At 39.3% G+C, this 17696-nt stretch overlaps 1 protein-coding gene across 3 annotated transcripts in view; it reads right to left on the bottom strand.

The window, feature by feature from the left end:
* Window positions 1-4117: 4117 nt before the first annotated feature.
* Window positions 4118-17696, bottom strand: part of plekho1a (pleckstrin homology domain containing, family O member 1a) — a 33805-nt gene continuing 20226 nt past the window's right edge. For 2 of the 3 annotated variants that reach the window (XM_008422259.3, XM_081612367.1), the window contains 8 exons: window positions 16402-16542; window positions 14249-14353; window positions 14073-14174; window positions 13698-13997; window positions 12587-12684; window positions 10113-10275; window positions 9927-10039; window positions 4118-9295 (listed from right to left, as the gene is read on the bottom strand). In XM_008422259.3, coding sequence (XP_008420481.1) covers window positions 8512-9295; window positions 9927-10039; window positions 10113-10275; window positions 12587-12684; window positions 13698-13997; window positions 14073-14174; window positions 14249-14353; window positions 16402-16542 — 1806 coding nt within the window. In that variant the 3' untranslated portion in view covers window positions 4118-8511. The remainder of the gene's footprint in view (window positions 9296-9926; window positions 10040-10112; window positions 10276-12586; window positions 12685-13697; window positions 13998-14072; window positions 14175-14248; window positions 14354-16401; window positions 16543-17696) is intronic. The other variant, XM_081612368.1, reaches the window with a different exon arrangement.

The raw sequence follows: 17696 nt of genomic DNA, 5'->3' as shown, positions 1-17696 counted from the left end.
TGAGTTTGTTCAAAATGCCCGCTAAGCGTTTTATTTGCAGTTCATTGGTCCTGGGCATTTTGTCCTGTCAGGCCGTCGACGCTTCCTGGGAGTCTGTTCCTTTAAGTTGGGCCTGGTTTTCTCATTCTGTGCGTTTCCTGCAGCGACACACGAATGCAGCGCCCTTAATGGCAGCAGATTAGTCATCAGGAAATGCTCATGCATGCATACATGATCACCCACACACACACTCACACATTCGTAGTGATGTTGGTGTGTGTTGTGGATGGAGGTGGAGCTGCGTAATGGAGCGATGCTCTTTGTCCTGCCCTACATCTGCTCATCTATCCGCGCAGCTCAGTGACCCGTTCTGGGTGTTTGTGTTGATGATGAGATGAGAAGTCACATAATGAGGATTCAACAACCTCATGGGCACAAAAAGATTACAATTTCATGCGACTTCTTAGAAATATAAAGGCGCAGTCAGTGGTTTTTCTATGAAAACATTTTTCTTTTTACAGCCTGTGACAGTTAAATGCTTTTTAATTATTAATAATTTCAGACTGCACAGGAATAATTAATATTGTGCACTTATGTTTGAATTAGCATCTTGGTATTTTTGCTATAGTTCAGAGCCAGACCTTTTCTAAAAGTCAAAACCAAAGCTTCAGTAACTTAACAATTTGAGAAACTTTTATAAAATTTCTTATTTGTTAAAACTGTCACCATGTCATGACAGTATAAGATAAATCAGTGTTTTTCAACCTCTGCCGCGACACACTAGTGTACCGTGAGTGATCGTCAGGTGTGCCGTGGAAATTATCCAATTTCACCTACCGTGTTTTCCGATAAGCTGCTACTTCTTTCCTACTCCTTGAACATGCTTCTTTTCTGTGGATTTTTCTTCAACCACCAGGGGGCGCTTTAGCAGGAAGTGAATCATTGGAAGTCAAAATTGGAAATCAAAGAAGAATGCGCTAATTTTCATTTAGAACAAGCACATGCTAGCAGCAGGTACGATGGAGAAATGTTTTCAAACTCATGTGATGCAGCTTCTAAGTTGAGGAGTATCGATCTGGCAGCACAGGAGGGAAATAGAGCCGCTGCATGTAAACTCGGTGTGAACGAAACCGGATTTGGAGACAAGAACTGCGTCCTTAATATATCCAGCAGTTATTAGGACGCAGCCCTCTGCTGCCCTCTGCTGGGTCCTTATGGGAAACCGAGAACGGCCGAGATACCAGCGGCCTGTAGCCCGGTGCGGCTGATATATGTAAGTTTCCGGGGAGGTCAAAAAATTTGAAGGTACGGTTTATAGTATGGTGCGCTCATAGTCCGGAAAATACGGTAATTGGTCTTAAAAGATTTTTTGAAAATGAATTAATTATCTGCAAATGATGCCATCTTTGAGTGTCTCTGCTGTAGTGACTAGCGGCGTAATCATGTAATTTTATTATCACTAGATGGCAGCAGGTGCAGAGCATTTTACATTAAAACAAGAGAATTAGTGATGCATGAATGTTACTACATTCATGCATCACACACAACAGTGCTCTGTTCAGGTGTATTTTTGAAGTGGACATGTTAAGTGCAATTTGAAATAAGAAATGTAAAATATGATAAAAATAAATTTTTGTGTTTATTTGATTCCTATTCAAGAGACTTTGATAAGAATGAATACATGTAACATAGGCGGCTAAAGAGTATCTTTGTTTGCATTTTTGGTTGGTGGTGTGCCTTGTGATTTTTTTCAATTAAAACAATGTACCTTCGCTCAAAAAAGGTTGAAAAACACTGAGATAAATAACCTACAAAAGATCTCTCTCTCTTCCCCCTCCTCCCTTAGCTGCTATGGACCTTACCAAGCTCCGCCCAGAAACGCCCCTTGACAGTCCCACGGGACTGCATTGCTCACAAACAAAGCCTCGCGGGACTTAGTTTCTATGTCTAAACATGGCATATTTAGTTTCAACTGACTCTCTACAGAGTATTTCTGAATCGATTAGTGTTGGATTTCTGCCGGATTTTCAAAAAATATCAGCCACGACAATGGACAGAGGAACCAACAAGTTCATATCATCTTTTTTGGACGACATCAAGGTGTTTGAGCCACGCGATGCCTCCAACATTGTGCGAGTTACAGCTAAATGCTACAGATCGATGAGGAAAACAGCAGATCCTCAGACCCTCAGCATAAATATAGCTGTGGACAAGATCACTGATGCCTACTGTTCTTGTAAGGTAAGTCGGGCATTCATGGTTTAGAGCAGGGATGTCAAAGTCAAATACACAGAGGGCCAAAAAAACAAATTTGCTACAAGCCGAGGGCCGGACTGGTTTAATGTTTATTAAAACATATTGAAATGATTGTACATAGCCTATTGAACCAAGACCTAACACAGTGTATATTATTTAACGATTAAATGAATAAAGCAATATTTTGTTATGGCTCTGTCAGTAACTTCAAGGGAAAACATTTTTCAAGAGGCAAACGGCAACAAATTTAATTGTTTTTAAAAACAAAATATGTTTCTTAATATCAAGATAAATGCATAAATCAAAGTGCATGCATTATAAACTGAAAATGCATTACTGTGCTGCTCTATGATCCTACCGATCACTGCTTTCAAATAGTAAAGTAAAAAAATAAATCAAATCAGTTGTATTCTTTCTCATGGCTCTTATCTGCAATTTTACCTGAATCCATTCAACTGAAAAATAAATACAAAAAAATAAAATAAAATACAAAAATATATGGCACACAGACAAAACAATACTTCATTCAAAGAAAAATCACGTCTTGTAGAAACAAATGTAAAAATTTAACTGAAACTTATAAACTGAAAATACGTTACTGCTCTGTGATGCTCACTTGTCTGAGGCTGAGCCTGATACTTGGAGGTGTCTCATCTTTTGTACAAGTTCATCAATGTTCGGGGTGAGGCTCTGAGCTGATGAATAATGAAGCCGTTTGGGCGCGCTGTAGTCACTTCGCGGGCTACCGTTGCATTATGGGAAATGTAGTGTTTGCAGGCAAAACACGAGCGGGCGGCTCTGGCTTGCGGGCCGGTTCTCATAGTAATTAAATATCATTCAGGGGGCCATAGATAATTGATTTGCGGGCCGGATGTGGCCCGCGGGCCTTGACTTTGACATATGTGGTTTAGAGGGTTACTTTTGAAATGACTGATTTCTTTTGTTTGCAAATGTTTTAGTGTGCCTAGGCCTGATACTCGGTGCTAGCGTGGCTAACACGATTACAGTTTAGTAAAAAGCCTTTTCAGGTGAAATAAAATCTTTAATGTATGTCAGATACAGTACACATTGCATATTGATCTGTTCAGCTAACATAAAGATGTAACAGACAGGCTTCAGGATGTAGAAGTTGTATCGGTACTGCCATTATGCTGTACTTGGCTAAAAGGTTTTCATAATGGATGTGTTTATTATTGACTTAATTTTTTTCCTTCACTAAACACAAAGAAAGCAAAGCAATAATACTTACACCAGCAGACACTCCTTTGTTCTTATTGATCCTACGACGGTTGAGCTGCGGTTGAGCTGGAAATGTGGTCGTGCACAAGCTTTAATCCAAGCAAGGCTTTCCATTTCAGATTTTGAAAATCTGTGAATTTTAGTTCCACAAACATGATCAGGATACCTGACATTGCCTGTACAGATACCCCACTGACGGAGAACCATTTTTTTTCGAGTCCCGACGCAAAAACTTTGTCGGTCTGGTAGTCCACAATGTACATTAGCATGAGTTTGTGAGACGGTAACCCACGTGATATAGCTGCGCTGTGACGTCAAATGGGCATTAGCCAATGAAACGTAGACCCTGTGGTAAGATCCATTATCGTCTGAATAAATGGACAGCTCCTGTCCAAAATCAACCAATCAGAGCCCGGAGGTGGGTCTTTGAGCTGCCAATCTAATAAATGTGTTAATGGCTAAGAAACAACTTACCATCACAGAAAAACTGTTTATCCGGCGTCAAACTCTTTCATTTAGGTAAAAATATAATGTTGAAAACACATATTGACTCTGTGTCCTTAATATACAAGAACATCTTTTAACTGTTTTGTAAAGAAATAAATATTTTTCTGCAACTATTTTTAACACAAGAAAAAAGTAGTTAATGTGAATTTTGGCATCATTTAAGTAAATGTCAAAGTCTTCTTTATTTTATTTCACAACTTTGCAGTTGCATTGTGAATTTGCAGCCGTGTAAGTTCATACAAGTTAATCCAAAATGCACACACATACATCACCATCCACATATTAGTCTAACAACCTTGTTTTTTTTATTATTATTGTTATTTAAACAAGAAATAAAAATCATCAGCTGGTAAGGTGAGATGAATCGACCTGCTTTGAGTCGATTTGACTCAGAAGTTTCCAATAACCCGTCATGGTGTTGAAACTAACCTAAAGCAAAACAAAGCAGGAGAAGCTGCTCACCTTACCAGCAGCTTAGCTTATTATAGTTTGCATTAGCAATAGTTGCACAGAAAATCAGCAGTGTTTTTGTTTTGGTGTTCCCATAATGCATAAAAAACATGAACAGATATATCTGAAGTCAAGTAAAATCAGCAAACCACGCAGGAACTCGTATTTCTATATAAACAGTGATTACAGCATTGGATTCTGCCTAGAAAATGCTTTTTTTTTTCAATGTGCATAAACATATAAATAAATTACAAATCAATACAGTTGTTTCACATCCTCTCAAAATCTCACAGTACAAATAACTCACAATGTGATTTAGCTCTGCCAGCGTCAGTGCTATTTTATCCATGCTCTCAGTATTCATGACAAATGTGCAAAAACTCACAAACTGGAGAAAAAAATTGTTCAACATTGCGACACTGCAAATTTAAATAAGAAAGTTGTATCTTACAAAATGTGACTTTTTACAGAGACAATATTCAACCTTAACAGAACATTAGCAGCTCTTAACATCCTTCATGTTTGAAATGAAAACTGAACTTTTAAAGCTGTGGAATTTATTCTGCTGTAAATTTGTAAAATGTACGTTCAGATTTATTCGACTTATTCATTGTATCATTAAATAATCAAGAAGTGATCAGGAACAGCAGTTATTTAGCCAAATCGTATGTTAGCTGACATTTTTTAATTTGTCTTTTAAGATAAGTGTTTGATCAATGTTGTAACAGCTAAATAAAATTAATGTGAAGCGACCCTAATGTGACTAACGGCCGTTAGCTAGCAAGCTAGCTAAAGTTTCAATCGAACGGATAATTTGAGCTACCTAGCTAACTGTTGCTAATGTTACCCGTTTTTGGTGCCCTCTACATGCAACCATAAAAAACATACAGGTATTATTTTTTTTATTGTTTCTGGTTTGTGAACTGGATTTAAAACAACATTTCACGTGCGCAAATTGTATTTTAGTGCAGCTATAACCATGTTTAATGAGTTGTTTTTTGACGTTGTAGTCTATTTAACCAAACGACACTTTCTTCCCTGCTTTGGTGTATTTCTGCGGTGGCGTCACAGCGCCACACACAGGCCTGGAGTAGTTACTACAGTATTTTGCGTTATATTCAGAGTTTTTTGTGCGGATGAACAAACATCTGGAAACAACAGCATAAACAACAACCGTTTTTCGAAACATCAACAAATATAAAGATTGTTTTCATGTCGCCAAGTCTTTGAACATTTCCGGAGGTGTGTTTATAGATGGGTTAACTTCAACTGCATCATAAAAATTACAAATGAAGTATGAAAATACCTTATTATTCAGAGGGAAAAAAATTGAGAACTTGTAGACAACCCAGTTTTTCATCTCTAAACAAGCGTTATTAAATATCAATAGTGTAACATTTAAAAATGTGACATAATAGTTCAAGCATCACAGTTAGTTTTCATTAGTAATTCATTAGAGTTGCATAATCATAAGATGTTTTTAAATTTCTTGAAAGTATCTTTATGATACCTAATATTTTGAAAGATGTGGTAGGATTACAGAAAAAAGTAATTTATGTAAATTTCTTTCTTTATTGTGATGAATTGTGGCCAGTTATTAGTTTTTGAGGTCAATTACATTTTCACACAGAATCAGGTTAGTTTGGCTATCTTTCTTCCCTTCCTAACTGAAATCATTATTTGCAAACTGCATTTTGTATCTACTCAGTTGATTTTTTTTCTTGATATTAAAATCTATTGGATGATCTTTATATAACAGAAGCACATTTGTTAATGTTCTGATGGGAAATAATTTAAAGGGACAAATTAATTATTTTTAAAAAATCCAACATTATGTGAGGATTTAATAAAAAGTCAACTATCAGCCTCAAATATTCAGCAAATGTGCAAATCAAATCCTGATTTCAGTTTTCAATCATACAGTAAAAGCTGGTTGCAGCAATATTGTTACAAAGAAGTTCAGTCCATAGTGCAGTTTATAATATCTGAGCTGGTCTGCGGCTCTTTTTCAGCCTGAAATTACAAACAAATAATAATAAAAATCAGTAATTATTGCTTCTTTTTTTTTTTTTTTGCTCATCTTTTACAACTTCAAACTCCCTGATTTTGGATGCAGCTTGAAAAGACTGAGATTATTTGAAAATCAATAATAAGCTGGAAGGAAACTTCAGCAGATCTGCTGCTCATTAAAGGAGACCTATTATACATTTTTATACTTCCATTTGGGTTTCAGCTGCTTCTAAAAAACACCAAGCGCTTAAAAAAAACACCAACCCATTTCTGGTAAGAAGTTAATATTTTTTTGGTATTTGGCAAAAGAGCCATTTCAAAATTCTCTCAACTGTTGAGCCACGTTCCATGGGCACTGCGCCGTTACCTAGCAACCACAGCTGAGTTCTGCCCGTCACCTAGCAACCCAAGTGGAGCTCCAGGACGATTGGTTAGCTGGTTTTACCCATAAAACTATGCTAAACTGTTCCAGGAAGCATAATAGGTCACCTTTAAGCGACAACTAAATCAGGCGATCAAACGATTTCAAAGACTTTTTAAAAGAAATGCTACAAAGAAGACTCAGTGATATATCAGCAAACAAGCAGGTTAAAGTTTTAAATCAGTGCAGAAATTGGAAGTTCATTTCGTTTCTTTAAAAAAAAAGTCATTTTGTGCTCTTCATTGACCATCATAAAAAGGTTTGACATCTTGGTTTTAAATGAACGGAGAGGATTTTCTCTTCAGAGACAGAGAAGGAAGCCGTGCAGCATCGTGAGAGAAGGTGCAGAAGAGCTCCTCTCCATTAAAGCTGCGTTAATTAAAATTAAATGTGGAGCTCCCGCCACAGATGGAGGTCTCCTGACAGCAGAGAGGGGGTTTCTGCTTGGTGACGACGGAGCGCCAGACAGGATTAAAGTCAATGAATCCCCTGGAACGAAACGTATCCCTGGTTTTTAAATAATCCACATTTATCGTCACGTGCATCTTGTTGCCTTAATCAATGAAAATTTTGAAATCTTTTTGGAAATACGATCAAAAATGTAAAAATTGTGTAAACGTTGTTAGTTTTTTGTGCATACACTGCAAACACAGAAAATCTTACCATGTATTTCTGGTGTAGTTTCTAGAGCAAATATCTTATTATTACACATGAAATAAGACAAAACTAAATTACATGTAACTTTTCAGCAAGAAATAGGAGCTTTATTGTAAATAATTACATAATATTGATAGAAAAGTTCTAGTTCAACTGGCAGATTATTTTACTTATGGGAAAATGTCTTATCAGTGAAATAATCAGTGGAATTAGTACTTTTTTGTTAATATTAAAGGGGACGTATTATACAAAGCTCACACTTTGCAATTTTTTAAAAACTTAAATCTGGGTTTTTACTGCTTCTAAAAAGCCTAAGTGCTTAAAAAACACTTACCTGGTGTCTGTCTGTAACCTCACAAATCAGCAGTCACTGCCCGTTGCTTAGCAACTCAATCTGAGGTCAAGGATGTTTGCTTTGCTGTTTTTATTGCTCTATGTGCTGCACAATGGCTGCAAGACAAGGGTTTTTTTTTTTGTTAACTTACCATCCAGAAACCACTTGCTGCATTCTTGTTGGTTGTGCAGGAGGCTCAACTTCTGCTTTTCAAAGATGTACGATTGCGTATCTGTTTGCAGCCATTTTAAAGTGAGAGTGTAAACATTGAGTTGGGGGCGTGGCCAGCAGCAGCTTATTGGGATTTAAAGTGACAAAACGGCCTGAAACAACTGGAAGGAACTCTAAATAGCAAAACTTGCCAGTCTGAAATCTAATTATCTGATAAGGATTTTGTGCAAAACATGCAATGAACTGTTTGTATAACCTATAAATCTATTCTATCCTGTTCAAAGAAGCACAGTAGGTCAACTATAAGGACTTATTTACTTAAAACAAGCCTCTATTTCTAGCAGAAATGTTACGTTTAAGTTAGTTTTGTCTTATTTCAAGAGCACTAAGATATTTGCACTAGAAACTGGACCAAAAAAATGTGGTGAGGTTTTGTTTTTTTTGCAGTGTATGCATGCAGAGTAGTGCTGAAGGATGTTTGTTCTCGTCATGGCGTCTCGGACTCCTCGTCGTCCTCCGGTGACGTCGGGGAGGCCGGAGTGTCGTCCTCCTCTCCGGCTGCGGTTGCCGCGGTCGCTGCAGGCTGCAAAGCCACCGCCGCCGCTGTCGTCATCTTCTCGTAGGTCCTCCTGCGCTGCCGCCTCAGCGTCTGGCTCTGCAGCTCCTTCACCTCCTGCAGGACCTCCTGCGCCTCTTTCCAGGACGACACCGCCTCCTCCAGCAGCCGCTCGGCCTCGGCGCGCCGCCTCTCCACCTCCTGATCCTCTTCGGGCGGCTCCAGAGGAGGAGAGACGCGGAGCTTGTCGGGGGTTTTGGGCAGCGCGGAGTCGAAGGATCTGTGCAGACCAGGGGAGTTTTGGTTCTGCTGGTTCTCCTTAATGATGCCCAGATGAGGGGAGTCAGTTTCGCTGCCCTGCAACGAACCGGATCCCTCCGCCTGACAGGAGTTGGATCTATTCAAACATGGCGGCGTCTCGGGAGTCTTCTGTGGAGGAGAATAATCCTTTCTGTTGGAACACGATGACCCCTTCGGTTTTGGAGTGTCGGAGCTCTTCAATCGAGGAGAGGCGCTCGGATCCTTCAGGCGAGGGGAGTCGGCGGCTTTAGCTGCAGGAGAGTGAGACCCTCTGGAGCGAGGCGAGTCGGCGGCTTTGGAGCGGTTCTTCTTGGCTTTGGATCGAGGAGACTCCCTTCCTCTGAGGCGAGGCGAGTCTTTGCCCCGGAGGCGAGGCGAGTCGCTGCTCCTGCTCCTCGGAGACCCTGACGATCTGCTGATGACGACAGGAAACTCTGTCAGCTAGGACTGAAACGATTAATCAGATTCAGCGATTTTTAAAAAATAATCGTCAACTAAGTAATCAATTAATCGTAAATTAGAGTATACAGACTCAAGAAAGTTAGATGCTGGAAAAAAAACAACCTATTCAGAGCAATAATTTAACAAAGCTGGACAAAATACAGCTTGCATTAATTGGATTAATCAATTAATTGTAAACTAGATACAGACTCAAAAAAGGACATTTGCTGGAGGAAACCTCAACAAACTCAGAGCAGTCATTTAACCAAACTGCACAAAATATTTATACATTTTGCAAGTAAGATAAAAACACCTTTATCTATAAATATTTTTTACCCAAAACTCCTGAAGTGGCATGTTTTTATATTCACCTGGTTAAAATTCACTAAAGATTGCATTTTAGGAAATAAAACATTTATTTTCCTAATTAAAAAAGTAACTGAATTGTTTATTTGCATAGTTTAACATATTTCTGATATTGTATAGAAAAGGCACAAGTGTTTAAATGAAAAATTTGTAGAATATACCAATTTGTTTATTTGATTAATCGATTAATTGTCAGACTAAAATAATCTCTAGTTGTCACAGAATGCGATGAGGCCAACCTGGAGTGGGGAGAGTCTGAGCCCCTGAGGTGGTGAAGCCGAGGGGAGTTGATCCCCTTCAGGTACGTTGAGCTGCCGCCTCGTTCTCTCTCCGCTTTGGCCTTCTGCAGCTCCTATAAACAGCGACATTTACCATCATTTCACAGCTTACAGCTGGAGGGACGGAGGTTTCTGAAGAAGTCCGACCTGCAGCCTCATTTCCTCCAGCAGCTCCTGGGCTCTCTGCATCCTCTGGGCGATGAGGCTCTGCAGCTGGCCGACAGGCTGGGCGGAGGAGCCGCTGCCCGCCTCCTCTTCGGTCGGACAGCGACGAAGAGCCGAACGAAACTCTGACCGAATCATTGCTGGTCTGGAAGAGCAGATCGAGTATTAAATCCTCTTATTAAACATTTATCAGCTTCTGTGTGTTCAGAGCACCAGAAGTCCATCAGTTCACTTTCAGTTTATGTGATTGTTCTACTTTTCTGGTCATTAGGTTGAAATGTGCACTTCAAAAACAAAATTTTACCAAGTATTTTTTATGTAGTTTCTAGTGATAATATCTTAACAGACAAAATTAATTTACAAACACATTTCAGCAAGATACAGGAGCTTGTTTTAAGTCAATAATTGCTTAATATCGCTAAGAAAAATACAAGTTCCGCAATCAATTGGCTTTGCACCGTTACCTAGCAACCCCAGCCAAGCCCAGCCCGTAACCTAGCAACCACGTTCTAGTTCTACAAGCAGTTCACTTAAACATTTTTCTCACGTTTTAAGTAAAATAATCCGTCTGTTCAGTGGAACTAGTACATTTTCATCAATATTAAGGAATTATTTACATAAAACAAGCTCCAATATGTTACTGAAAAGTTTATTGTTAGTTAATTTTATCTTTTTTCAAAATATTTACACTAGAAATCAGACTAAAAATACTCTGTAAGATTTTGAGCTTTTGCAATACAAATACACTTCAGTAAAGACTTGCTGCTGTAACTACATTAAAAATGTGATACTGTAATCAAGTTAATCAGGAATCTGGCCCGCTTTCTATTTTGATAATTATCATTCTTGTTTTCAATCTAATAACAATTTTTTTTTTTTTTTATTTTTCAATTTTTGTTATACGATGATAGTCATTTATCATACATTAGTTAATATTGTAATAACGTTAAATTTTTTATTCACCAAAATTTTTTTGATAAAATAACACTAAATAATCACAATAGAAACTATTTTTTTTTAATTTTATTTTTTATCTATTTGTGCACGATGCACAGGTGTCAAACTCAAGGCCCGGGGGCCAAATCTGGCCCGCCGCAGCTTTCTATGGCCCTCTGGACTCCAAATTACATCAATAAGTCCTTCCAGTTTTTCACAAATCTGCAAAAATCACACAAAATCAACAAATTTCCAAATTTTTTCCTGATTTTACTGCTAATTTTCTCAAAATTGGTCAAAAACGTTGAATCCGTAACTGATACGACGAGACACATTGACATCATACATTAGTGTAAATATTGTAAAAGAATAACGATTACAAGTATTTCTTAAATTCACCACAAAATCTGTTATTTTGATAGCAAAAATAAACACTAAAATAATCACAAATCCCAGAGGAACAGCTATTATTGATATTTTAACAGTTTTATTGGTTTTATCAATAGATTCTGTGCAACCGGCCCTTTAAGAACATTCAGATTTTGATTCGGCCCAAAATAAAAACGAGTTTGACACCACTGCTGTAATGTTTTAATTTAGGAAGGCTGAAAAAGTCTCTGTGTCAATCTGATAACGCAATAAAATTAAGAGTAAAGCCAATTAGAGAAATCCCATCAGTAGCTCCAACTACAGAAACATCCAGGTTAAGTCAACAGACCAACCATGAACAACCAAATTAGAGTTACTGACTCACTAACACGTGGTTCCGTTAGTAAACCGGAATAACCGGTGAAAATCCTAATACATGCAAAATGAGAATATGCAAAATCCAGACAGTAGCGCCTCAGTTGGGATTCAAATAGGGAAGAGGTGGAAATGCGTCTCTCTCTTATCTGCAACCAAACCAAGTCCAGAGTTAAAAGCACAAACAGGGATCACACTAGGAATCAAATTTGTGCTCACAGTTTTTGTGTTGCTTTGATGAGCCATGATTTTTTTATTATTTTCAGATTCAGTGCTCATATTTCACTTTTCCTGCATGAGTTAAATTGTTTGTCAAAAATCCCAGGATTTGTTAAAGTGCCCGTAAAATTAATTGACAATCTCTAATATCCTTCCTGATAGCATAACGGTTAATATATTTAGACGTAACAAAAAACAAATCAGTGTGACTGTAATTTATTAAATCTGACATATCTGGAACTGAAGAGGATTAGGGCAACTGAAATTAAAGCCAGACTTCAGAAATTAAAATCAGAATTCTGAGATTAAAGTCAAAGTTTTGAGATTAAAGTCAGAATTCCGACTTTAATCTCATAATTTGTCAGAGGCTCTGCTTGTCCTCCAGATTAAGGAGTTGAGTTTAAAACCTGTCATTTCTCTAGGTTATTGTAAAAGTGGATCAAATTAAATTACCAGAATATTTGATCCAGAGCCTCTAGCCAGTGAAAAGAACCACTACAAGATGATAATCTAGTAATTTCCAGCCTGATTAAGAGGTTAATCTGTGGATGTTTCACCTGGAGGACAGGACTTCATCCATGGAGGCGCAGCGACTCCGACCCTGCATGCTGAACCTCTTCCCTGGCTGCGGCGTTCGAGACTGGGCCTGAAGAACCTGAAGGGGCAAAGGTCAGATCAGCAGTTTGTGGCATAACCCGTTCACAGATGATGATGCACTGACCATAAAATCGCACAAATGGGAATTACAAAAATAAATTAGCTCAATGGAAACACACCAACTAAAAAAAAAATCTTGTTTTTCCAGGTGAGATGGTTCATGCTGGTCTGAAACCTCTACTTCCTGATGTTTACATCCATGCGTAGCGTCAACATATAACGAATCCTGCTAGCCTGGCTGATTTGCTCCAAACAACATGCATGAATATCGATAATTGTCTATATTTTTTGTTTTAAGTGTCTGAAATCCTGCCAAGCTGGTGATCTTCCCCGTTTTATCCACAGTTTTCACTTTACAGCGTTGTTTTTTATTTTTAGTAGTTATGAAACACAATGGAGAAGAAACCTTAAACAGCTACTGTCAGTTACTCAACAGGTCGTTGCTAGGTAACCAAAGAGTGAGTGAGTTGCTAGGTAACCAAAGAGTGAGTGAGTTGCTAGGTAACCAAAGAGTGAGTGAGTTGATTCCATACTGCAAAAACACTAAATCTTACCAGGTAAAAGTTCTAGTTCCATTGGAAGATTATTTCACTTATAACGCGTGGAAAATGTCTTGTTATGCCAATAAGACTAGAACTTTTTCATCAATATTAAGGAATTATTTACTTAAAACAACCTCATGTATCTTGCTGACAAGTTACTTGTATATTAGTTTTGTCTTATTTCAAGTGTATTAAGATATTTGCTCTAGAAACTAAACAAAAATTACTTTGTAAGATTTTGTGTTTTTGCAGTGCAGCAGCATTGCTTTCCTGGTCATGAGGCTATCGTCTTCTCTCTGCCTACATCTCCCAGAATGCTGTGCGATATTTATTGCTATTTATTTATCATCCAGGCCTTCTCCACACCAGTAGATGGAAACAAACCAAACTTACATTTTCTTTTTACAACATTTTCAAAGTTCGCTCAAAAACCTCATGACAGTTGGATGAAACACAGCGAGTGTCTCACCTGGACTTGCTGGTTCTTTTGGACTTTGGAGGCGTCCAGGGGTGACTGTTTGCCCCAGGAGCACTCGCTGCCTCTCGGTAAGCTCCCCGTCTTCACTTTGGGCTCTTTGGTCGTCACCCGCAGCTTCGAGACGTCGGTTCCTGCCCGCTGACGACCCCCGACCCCACCTCCGGAGCCCTCTTTCTGCAGGTCGACCCGGAAGCTGTCCTCCCAGGATTCATCGTCGTCATATTCGAGGCAGAAACCGTCCTCCTCGGCAACCAGGTCAAGGGTCAGCATGCCGTGGGAGGATGTGGAGGCCTGAGGTTTCAGAGACGATCTCATGAAAGGTGGTAATCCAGAATAACAGGAAGGAGGAATGGGGGATGTTTGTACCACGGCCATGAGGTGTCCTCTGGTTGGCAACCGGCGGCTGTGAGGGATCTTGGCCCGATCTCTGGTCAGATGGTCCAGAGCGCTGTCCTCCTCAATGGTCACCTGAAAGCCCATTGGAAAGAAATCAACATTTCCACCTCATACCCTTAAAAACCTCTAGACAGACCAGGTCAGACCTCATCTAGAACTCTGTTCTTGGCCTTGATTATAGCCACGTTCAGCGTGTTGATCCAGGACTCCTTCTCCTCCGGACTCACAGCCAGAAACACCAGGTTAGGAACCTGGAAAAGACGACATTTAATCTTTTATGACCAATGTTTTAAAGGTGACCTGTACATAGTTCCCACCAGTCTGAACCGGAAGTAATCCGCTCCATCTTAGTAGGGCGAGCACAATGTATAGAGGACCAACGGCTTTGAGACCAACAAAAAGGAAACATGGATACTCTTCACCAATGTACAAGAGAAAAAGAACAAAATGGCTACTGTCAGGACCAACCTGTTTGAGAAGGAAAATATGTCAGACGATGTGGACAAGCTGCCTCTGACCTCAAACTACGAGATAGTTAATAACTGCTTAGTGAACAGGAAGAGTTTGTACGACATGGAGGAGATTCACGACTTGGAATCATTGAACGCATACGATCAATATTTAAACGGATTTATAAAGAACGTACGAACTCTTCACGTGAATATCAAGGTTCTGGTGACTGGCAGAGTAAGTACTTGTACTAACAAACACGAAGGCTACATGTCCTTCTTAGCTAGTAGATTTAGTGACTTTTTAGAAAACCTTCCAGAATATTAATCTGTAAACTGAAGCGGACATAATCTACTACACACAAGAAAGCCGTTTCAGTCACGTTTTCTCTGCCTCAGTTCAGAGTTTGCACGACTGTAAGAAAGAGTAAGCAGGAAGACTGGCATGTGAAAGTGTTTCAGGGATTATTCTGCTGTAACTCACGGACTAATGGGATTCTGCAGATTAAGCTTTTTCAGGGGGTAAAGAAAAAACGGTCAGGGCTCGGCCAGTCAGAGCAGCTCAGGGTGAGTGGGAGGGAAATAAACGTTTAGATCCACCAATCCTGACGGGCAAAACGCTCCAATGGGGCGGCTGCGCCGGACAGTTGGGACGGCATAATCTCCGGAAGCAGAGGACAGACGGAGACGAGCAGAGACACATGGAAAGGACAAACTGTAGGAAGTTTTCACATCTGGAAAGGATAAATGCAGACTAACCGCCCATGAAATAGCTGATGTAACATTCTCACATATCTCCTTGTGGACAGGTCTTTCCGGTTCCTGACCGGATTGTTCAACTAAAACATTGTGAAATTGGACAGAAAGTGGAGGACTAGGGAGGAAGCAAAACAACACAAGCCTTGGTGATCAGGAAACAAAAAAAACACAAAGAGCAGAAACAGGAAGTAGAGGACAAATTAACCTGCAATTCAGCAGTCATTATGTGCAGGTTAATGGGAATCTGTTGGTTCTGAAATCAGGATTTCTGATAATGTTTGGTGCTTTTCATGCAAAGAAGAAAAGATGATAAATTGTTGTTAAGGAGAGAGGATGGACGGACGGACGGACGGACGGATGGACGGATGGACGGATGGATCTTCTTTAACATTTGATCTTTTCTCAGGTTCCTGAGTTACTTCAAAGTCTGAACTCTTAAAGTTTCTTAACAAATCAAAACATTCCAGGAAACTTAAAAGTTACCTAAAATAAAATTAACATAAAAAACCAAAATAAAAACTTTCAAAGCGGCTTTATAAATACTGGAGGCATCAGGAAGTGACAGATGAACATACGTCCGGTCATAAGGAAAAACATATCTTCCAATCATTTCAGCTGACGTTTAAAGTCAAAGTAAACCCTGTGGATTTCCCTCATAAGCCTTTTCAATAGATAATCTGAGCAGAAGAAACCGGTCGGCTGAAACCGGACGATTAGAGCTGTGCAGCGTCGACATCATAAGATCTGCAAGTAAGCCTCCATTCTGTTACTCTTAGTTTTTCACCAAGAGACAAAAGAGAAATCCTACAATCGCTAAAATCTGACACCGCTCCATTTTTGTTTACACTTTGTGAAGAAGGAAGTTGCGCTCAGTGTATTTGTCAGATGTCACTGTCGTTTCCTTCAATGGTTCTTGGTGCAGCGCCCCCACAGATGGGGAGGGGAACAGGTTTTTTAGAGGTTTTGGTTCATTTAACACAGTGCAGTGTGAAAGTGAACCACAGCAGCTGAAAATGTAACAAACGCTGCAGGTTTTCTACCCAGCTGAACCGAGTCTTTCGGGTTATCAGGTGACTGCAGGCAGAACTCACCGTGTTTCCTCGCTGCTTGCAGCGCAGCAATGTGAAGCGACTGTGGTTCTTCTTGCTCCGACTCTTCGCCTTCCTCAGCTCCTCTGAACGCTCGTAATCAGCCAGGTCAAACACTTCCTGGGCTTTACGCTCATCTTTAACCTGCAAACACCAACACAGAAAAAAAACGCTCAGATTACATCACCACTGCTTAATCCAGATGCTTGGCAGCAGCTTCTGCTAGGGCAGCAAAATCTGTGATTAAAGGAACCATGTAAAGTTTAAAATTCAGAGCGAGACACTGAGTGATGATGAGACTTTCACTCAAAAATAAGCACCCAAAAATGTAGCTAAACCTAAGGATGATACATCAGTCATAGTGTTTAATCAAAGTTTTGGTTTTAGAAGATTAAATTTTTTGAAAATCTGCATTTTTGTCACGTGCAGTCGTTGGGTTTCCATAGTTCAGAGTTACGCCAGCGCCTCCAAGGCCACCATCTTGTTTGGCGAGCGTTTTATTTATTTATTATTTGGACTTTGAAATCAGGTCAACTTTATGACAAAATGTATAGTTGGCCAGGATAGGATTATTTTCTATTTAGAAAAATAAACTTATGTTACAGTCATGATATGAAAGCTGCAATAAGTAGCTTTTACAAAATTTGTCTTTTCCATATTTGTTAAAACTGTCGTCATGTTGAAACCAATAATCAGTGAAAAGATTTCCTGCACTGCTCTCTATCAAAAATAACCCATCAAAGCCAGGAGGAGGGTCTTAGTACTGTCAATCAACCTCACGTACTGCATTTGCAAACACAATTATGCAAAAGTACATCTTTGAAGAGCAGAAGTAGAGCCTCCTGCACAGCCAACAAGAATCCAGCAAGGGGTAAACACTTGACTTTTCCAGTAGCCATTGTACAGCACATACAGCGGTAAAAACAGCTCACCAAATGTGCTGGAGATCAGCTTAGGTTGCTAGGTAACGGTGAGGTATCTGTCAAATGTGACTCAATAAATTGGACATTTATGAAACGGCTCATTCCAGACACCAAAAACATTAACGCATTACCAAAAAATGTCTGGATGTATTTTTTTTGAAAGAGCAGAGATTCAAATGGAAATCCAAAAATGTGCAAAAAGTAATTTTTGTGTATGTCCCCTTAAAAAAAGGTAAAAATCCACAGTAAGTGGTGTTTTAAAGCATTTCTTCCTGATTTAGAAACTCGTGCACATCTGTCTCTGCTGCTCGTTTAGCTTACAGTCAATGACACAGAAATAAGTTTGTGTTTGTACCACAGATTGTACCATCTGGT

This window comes from Poecilia reticulata, chromosome 11 (genome assembly GCF_904066995.2).
Source record: "Poecilia reticulata chromosome 11, P_reticulata-male-v2, whole genome shotgun sequence".
In the NCBI taxonomy this organism is placed as follows: Eukaryota; Metazoa; Chordata; class Actinopteri; order Cyprinodontiformes; family Poeciliidae; genus Poecilia; species Poecilia reticulata.
This window is presented reverse-complemented; position numbering and strand designations above follow the sequence as displayed.